Source organism: Enhydra lutris, unplaced genomic scaffold (assembly GCF_002288905.1).
Source record: "Enhydra lutris kenyoni isolate GAN:26980312 unplaced genomic scaffold, ASM228890v2 scaffoldscaffold22, whole genome shotgun sequence".
NCBI classification, from domain to species: domain Eukaryota; kingdom Metazoa; phylum Chordata; class Mammalia; order Carnivora; family Mustelidae; genus Enhydra; species Enhydra lutris.
The window spans coordinates 12,871,293-12,878,713 of record NW_019154106.1 but is presented as its reverse complement, the minus strand read 5'-3'; the positions used below and the strand labels follow the sequence as shown (position 1 = coordinate 12,878,713).

The 7,421-nt window shown below is 45.0% G+C and overlaps 1 protein-coding gene across 2 annotated transcripts; it reads right to left on the bottom strand.

The window, feature by feature from the left end:
• Nucleotides 1–604: 604 nt before the first annotated feature.
• On the bottom strand, nucleotides 605–7,267 carry LOC111149439 (mediator complex subunit 19). 2 transcript variants are annotated; one of them, XM_022506518.1, is made up of 5 exons: nucleotides 7,000–7,267; nucleotides 2,529–2,785; nucleotides 2,262–2,365; nucleotides 1,850–1,964; nucleotides 605–1,658 (listed from the first exon to the last, which is right to left on the bottom strand). In XM_022506518.1, exons 1-5 carry the CDS (start codon nucleotides 7,265–7,267, stop codon nucleotides 1,590–1,592), a joined length of 813 nt encoding a protein of 270 aa, XP_022362226.1. In that variant the 3' UTR covers nucleotides 605–1,589. The 2 variants fall into 2 exon arrangements, with proteins under 2 accessions (XP_022362226.1, XP_022362227.1); XM_022506519.1 differs by having other exon boundaries at nucleotides 1,850–1,944; nucleotides 2,269–2,365.
• Nucleotides 7,268–7,421: the final 154 nt, after the last annotated feature.

The following is a 7,421-nucleotide window of genomic DNA, read 5'->3' as shown; positions in this document are numbered from 1 at the left end:
TAACCAGCTCCCCCTGACTTGTGTTATTTTGTCTGGTTAAGGCAAGGTGAATGATCTCTGGTGGAAAGTCTCAAAGAAAACCTCAGAAGCTTCTGGCCTACCTTTAGGCAGGACTGTAGTGGAAGTAACCACTTAAAACAGCAGGTCCTGTTTTTATTTTGGTGATTTAATGCAAAAATTCCTAGAAGACACCTTTTGTGACCACCTAAGCTCTTTGTCTTTTCAAGGCTTAGAGAACTCTTTACTGCTACAGTTAACAGAATTTTGTCTCTGGGAAGTAAAGCTCTTTGGATGTAGCCAGAGGTGAGACCGTGGATGATGGAGGGATAAAAGCCTGTTAGAGGCAGACTGCCTGGATATGGCTGGCACTTTAATATGATAGCTCATGGTGTCTCTTCTGTTTGTCCAAAGCAAAGGCTATGCCCTAATTTTAAATAGGCTGCCTCAGACACAAAATCTCTGGAAACTGGCCAGAACCCATTATTTTCACTGTCCATGACATAAGCATATACAGTCTTGCACTGAAATGCTAGATTGAACCTGTAGCTGAATGAATGGTTTTCCACCTACTGATGGAGTAACAACCTTGGCTCATAGCAACAGATTTCAGCTGTTCTGTCAAATTTATTTAAAGTCAGATTACAATAGCTTGGGTTTTCTCATGGACATTTCCAGTTACCTGGCCTGCTGTAAAGACTGAAGGAATCTCATATTCTGCTAGTTTAGGCTGCCTTTTTATGGCTATCTTAGAAGCTTAGAAATGTTTTTCTATCAGCCTAAGTTTCAGTATCTTAACTAAGGAATGAGGCAGGTCAGAGAGTCCAATAAGAAAAAAGCATTTACCTTTGCTTGCCGGAGATTTAAGCAAAAATAAATAAATAAAAATAAAAACCACAGTCTTCACCAGGAATCAACCTTGCTGAAATACACTGGTGATTGTGGGTGCTTTTTCAGTTGGCTATTCTGTTTAACACAAAACTGATCTAGAAGACAGATAAGCCTTAACTGGATCGGCTCTTCTGGTGGGGCCTCATCCAGGTGCTTGGCTCTCCCCATGATGGGCAGAGTGTTATATGTCCGCCGTGGACAGGTATTAGCAAGCTCTGCCTCACTCGCGTACCATGTTCTCCACTCTCATTTTGGTGGTCTTCCTGCCAACTAATTAATGTAATGATAGGACCCAAACTCTCCTCAGATCTCTTGAGTGCCCTGGCTTAAACCTGACTCTCACATGGAAAGGCACTTACCTCTTAACAGGCAGCCACAGTTCAGCCAGTTTGATAAATGCAAAAAAACTTTTTTAAAGAAAAACCCTAACAGATCAATGTCCTAAATCAAACCAATTGCACAAAAGAGATGAAAGGAAAGCTTCCTGGGAGAGGAAGAGATGTCCGTGAGAAAGCCAACTGGGCTGAGCCTTACAAAAGCATGGCCCTTCTCTCACATAATGCATTAATCTTAGCCCAGCACAGTCAGAGCTGGCATCTGTCCCGGTTGCAGGGGATGCTTCCGTGGCAGTGTCCGAGCTGGAGGGCAGCTTTTGTCAGCAGGCTCAGTCCAGCAGGAACAGCCATCCCAGTAGAGTCCTGTTAGCGGAGGCTGCTGCTGCTGCTGGCCTGAGAACTGCCCACGCCTGGATGGTCTGGACTGTGTCGGTTCTGGGGAAGACAAGGAAAGAGGGGTAAGAGAACAACTAGGAAGTGGCCTTGGCCTTGATCAGCGCTGTACAGGAAAAAACTGCAACATGCCCTGGATTTTCAGTCTTGGGTCCCACCTGAGGGAAAGGACCATCGACGACAGGGTGAGACAGGGAGACTCCATGGCCTGCAGGAGCAGGTCCCTATCCTACCTTCTTTTTCTTCTTCTCTTTCTTCTTCCTCTTCCGTTCAGGATCCTCCTCTTTTTTCTTTTTCTTCTTCTTGTGATCAGAATCAGATGGTGTTTCTGTAGGAGACGGTATGTGCCTATCAAAATTCCTTACCGTACAGCTCAAAATTCCCTACTACTTGGAACTCAAGACCACAGGAAAACCTAGTCAAGGGCAACTTCTCTTCTAAAGGCCAGAAAGGATCAGGAGTCCCTGCTAAAGCACCATTCCAACTTTATCCTTACCCAGGAGACCTACCTGCAGGAAACATTAATTACCTTTATACCAGTTTAAGGAGAATTTGGGAGTCCAGGGCTCTGTAAGGAACCTAACTGGGTTTTTAACTGGGGAAGGTCCAACCAGATCCAGGGTTTCTGGCTTTGACCAGAAGTGCTTCTTACCTGGTGGGACAGGATCCTGGGTACGGCTCTGTTTGTGCTTGTGCTTATTCTTCTTCTTGGGAGGCTGAATATGCATCAGACGACACTGCTCTGGTAACTGAAGGAACCAAAGGAAGGTCCAGGTGAGTGGAGGGAGGAAATGCCCTGCTCCCATCTGTTTTGCTCAGTACATTATAAAGGAACAGACTTGGACAAAAAAACCACCTCCACGCCTTTCAGGCCTCCCCATTTGCCTTCTTCCTCCCGGAGAGGGGACTCACCGGGCCAGTGTGGAGGCGGAAGCCAGCCAGCATGGTCCCTGTGATAGGATTAAAAGAACCACCAAGAATAGGGGGTTTCTCGATGAGGGAGCGGAGGCTGCTGTTATCATGGGAACCAGGCAGATCAATCATCCCTGGCAGGTCAGGCAGGAAGTTACTTAGCTTCTCCTTCACCTTCTTCCCACAGAATTTATTATAGGAATGTTCCAGGTTGTAGTGTGTGATCAGATTGGTGCTGCCTGTCAGCTCGGTGCTACCTAGAGGACACAGGGAGAAGAAGAACAAAAAAATACTAGTCCCAACAGGAGAGAATTTTTAAGTCACCCAGAGGGAAAGTGAAGGACTATATTTTAGACTAAATAATCTTTTAAGTGAGAATTACAAAGACTTAAATTTATTTTTTAAAGAAACAGCAAAATTATAAATAATGAACACTAAAAATACATATAGTATGGTAAGTTGCAACAAGGAGAAAAATCCGCAAACTTTGAAAGACGGCAGAGATGGAAACCATCCCAAAGAAACAGACACTCTCCCCAACTTAGACTCACCACAATAATCACTTACATGATGCTAACTCTGTGCTGAACACTGTTCGAGTGCTTTTCATATAATATACTAATGATTAATTATACTCTCTGACACAGCAGGGTATTACCTCAAAGCTCAGCTACCAGCAATGTAAGAGCCAAATATGACCCAATGGCTTGAGTGTCTGGTCAAGGACTTTTTTTTTTTTAAACTAGCAAGAAATACTTACTACCTTTACATAGGAAATGAGATTTTTTAAGGTACTGCTGACTAACTTGTTACCACCATCTCTATTACTCATAAGCCCAAGTATAATGCTCTGCCTCAAAGAAAGATATGTCCCATTAGCATCTGGGCAGCTGGAAGTCTAATCCTAGCGGTGCTCTATGCCTCAGTTTCCTCTTATCTCTGCAGTGGGGTAACAGCTATCTTAAGCACACAGTTTTTTTCAAGGTTCAAATGAAAACGCTGGGAAGTATAAAGTACTGTATAGATGCCAGGCACTATCAGTACAAATACCACATGGCTTTTTTCAAATAGAAGCTTGTTAACAATAAGGATCTAGTGGCCAAGGATGGAGCTAGCTAGCCTACAATTTCAGCTACAGTTAGGATGAACTCGAAGAATGCAAATAATGACAAGAAAGTGCTTATTCATAATCACTCGCCTGGAAAAACCCAGGTTCTGATCTGAGTCCCCTGGGGGCCCGAGACAATGTCTTTCTTCTTCATACATGTATCTCCGCTGCCCAACACAGTGTACACTGTCGGTGCTCAGTTAAGTGAGCAAGGTGTTTTTTCTCCATACCCCAAGGCCTTACCCTACCCTTCCCTTTTTTCTTTCTTGTGTCAAACATTTCCGAAGCATGGTCGACTGTAGCAGCAGAACACTCAGTGCCACAGTACTGCTCCTCATACTAGGAACTGCCTCCTGTCATTCTAGCACCCTGCCTTTTTCCCCCTCTGTCAGCTATCCTCTTCTAGGGAGTCATCCTCAAGGCTCAGGTGAGAAGGCACTCCTGCTTTTCTCTAACCCTTGATGAGTCCCTCCAACTTCCTATTTTGACCATCAATTCCATGAAAATAATTTATAAGCCTCTCTCCCCAGCCTCCTAAAAACTCCCCTCCTAAGAAGCAGTCTCACATTTCCAACTTCCTCTTAGTCAATTCCTTGCAGATTCATTTTTTTTTTAACCTCCAAATCTTCCCCACCTCACTCATGGCTTCTCTATTTCAGTACATGATACCCATATTCTGCAGATTCTTTAGAAACAATACTCCTCGGTTCAAAAATCTCAGTCGTTTCCCATTATCCTCAGGAAAATGCTCAAATTCCTTTGGCACTCACAGTAAAACACATCTTACTGTAACTTAGCTTTGGGGGCTGATCTACCATTACTCCCCTGTGTCACGTTTCTAGTCCATCTAAATAAGTCTCCGTTATCTCCTGAGAAACATACTTCTCATCTCATTTCCTTTTAGGAAGTTTGTTTTAGGAAAGCTGATGTAATTATAAGACAATTCTTCCAAATTTTCTTCAACTTGAAATTTTAAAGGTCTGGCTCAAGTGACAACTTTTTCTGTCATCTTGGATAACAAGGAACACATTTTGAAAAAAAAAACAGTATGTAGATCCCTTTTTTTTTTCTTTTTGAGAGTATAAACATTTAGGGGCGCCTGGGTGGCTCAGTGGGTTAAAGCCTCTGCCTTCGGCTCAGGTCATGATCCCAGGGTCCTGGGATCGAGCCCCGAATTGGGCTCTCTGCTCAGCAGGGAGCTTTCTTCCTCCTCTCTCTGCCTGCCTCTCTGCCTACTTGTGATCTCTGTCAAATAAATAAAGTCTTAAAAAAAAAAAAACAAAAGAACAAAAAACCAGTATAAATATTTACCCCCAATGCAGGGCTGGAACTCACAACCCCAAGATCGAGAGTCGCATGTTCCACATACTGAGCCAGCCAGGGGTCTCCATCATGTAGTTCTTAACAGTTGTATATGAGGCATGACCATGAAGAAATGAGATTAGCCTTATCAAGAAATACAGTTACTACCCTTAAACCACATACTTTATATCCCTAAGTCAAATAAACTTAAAAGCAAGGACTAGGGACGCCTGGGTGGCTCGGTTGGACGACTGCCTCCGGCTCAGGTCATGATCTCGGAGTCCCGGGATCGAGTCCCGCATCGGGCTCCCAGCTCCATGGGGAGTCTGCTTCTCCCTCTGACCTTCTCCTCGCTCATGCTCTCTCTCACTGTCTTAAAAAAAAAAAAAAAAAAAAAAGCAAGGACTAGACTTAACAGTTCTCTCCCCTTCTCACCACACACCGTCCTTCCTACATAAAACCAGCATTTGCCCAAGACATACTCTGTATCTGTCAACTGCTTGACATAAATAGGTACAATCAGAACAGAAAGAGAAACTGCTAGGAGACATCAACCATAACTTCAGTTTTTTTCAACTATAAGCACTGTGAACTTCAAAGCACTGTATCAGTATACATAATTATTTCCTTCAATTCCTGATGTAGCAGTAGGACTTGGGAGGAATTGAAACCCAACCCGGAGATTTAACATGTCCAAAACAACTCTTGATTTCCACCTCCTCAAACTTGTTCCTTCTTGGTCTCAGTACTACCATCCACCCAACTATTCAATCCAAGAATTTACAAGTATTTTCAGTTCCTTTCTACTTCTTTATTCAGTCCTTCACTACTGTAAGCTCTGTCCCTAACGTTTATCCTGCATCAGTTCGCTTCTCTCCTCCACTGCTACTGCCTAGTCCAAACCATCATCTTTTTCCTGGACTACTAAGCAGTAACTTCTGACTGATTTCCCCACCTTCCATTCTTAATGTAGCTGTTTGGATAATTACAAATAAGTGAATCAGATCATGTCACTTTCCTGTGTTAAAATGGCTCCCCCTGAGGGGTGCCTCGCTGGCCCAGGCAGCACAGCATGCAACTCTTGATCTCAGATGGTGCGTTTAAGCCCCATTTACCGTACAGAGATTACTAAAAATAAATAATAAATAATAAAATGGCTCCTGAACTTAAAATCTAAATGCTTTACAAAGGCCTCTGCCTACTCCTCCCCCCTTCATCTCCTACCACTCTTTCCCTTGAAACTTCACTGGAATCCGAATGGTCTTCTGACCCTCAGATTTTCCAAGCTTTTCCCTCACACCACGGCTTCTGACCTCATTTCTTGCATCTTATCTCTCCCACTCACACAGGACTGGCTCTTTACACTGACGCTCCAATATTATCTACTCAGAGATGGCTTCTTTGATCACTCTAGCTGAAGCAGTTCTGCCTCACTTCTTTATCACATTTTCTCCTTGTAGCACTAACCACTATCTGATGTTATCTGGTATGCTCTGTGCCGCCTCCTCTGACATGTAAACTCCAAAACAGGTAAAGATCTTGTCAGCCCTACCACAGCTGTATCTTAAGCATTTAGAGCACAGTGCTTGGTACCCAGAAGGTACTCAACAAAACAATTTTTGGGTTCGATTCTAACCCTTCCTTCCGACAGCTGAAGAAACACAGAGGCCCTTAGAAGGAGGGCAACGTGTCTCAAACCAAGAGCATGTTTGTGACAGATCTGAAAAACCTTAAGATCTGCAAGGATGTTAAATCGGGCCTCCCTAATTCCAAACTCAAGCTCTGGAAAATTTTTAGGAAAATAAACCAGTATGAGGGACAGAGCCAAATACGGTGCGAAACATGGTTATGGAAATGCATTCTCTCCCCTTCCCAATCCAGGCCAAAAATTCATGCCGTCCCTCTGGCGGTGAATCCTCAGAGCCGCTCAGACTTGGAGCTCCAAGGTCCCGACACCCGTTGCCTAGACTCCCTCACACCTACCCCGGCGGGCTGAGAGCCACGCCCATCACCTCCTCGCTAAGATCTGATTGGCTGTCTTCGGCCAGGCCTAGTACTCACCTGGAAGTTCCCGCATAAGGTAGAAGGGACCACAACCAGCCGCCGACTTGTCAGCGCCCGGAGGGGCCGCGGTCGCGGTGGGCGGCGGGGCCGTGCCGGGGCCCCCGCCCGGAGGAGGGGGAGGAGGAGGTGGAGGTTTTCCTGGTCCGAAGCCGAGTGCGGTTGGGGGTGGTGGTGGGTCAGCCTGAGCTCCGAACAGTGCCGAGAAATTCTCCATGGTCTTCTCCACCCCGGCGCGGTCCCGGTGTCTGGCGTCGGTCGTTTTCATTGGACAATCCTTTCACGATGTTCCGCCCTCTTCCTCTAGGAGCCGCTTATCATTGGGTACCCAGCCTACCTTTTTCTGGCAACTACTTCCGTCGCTTTATGAGAACGTTCAGGAAGTGCTTTCTAAACTTACTAAAGGTTTCTCTGTAGTCTTC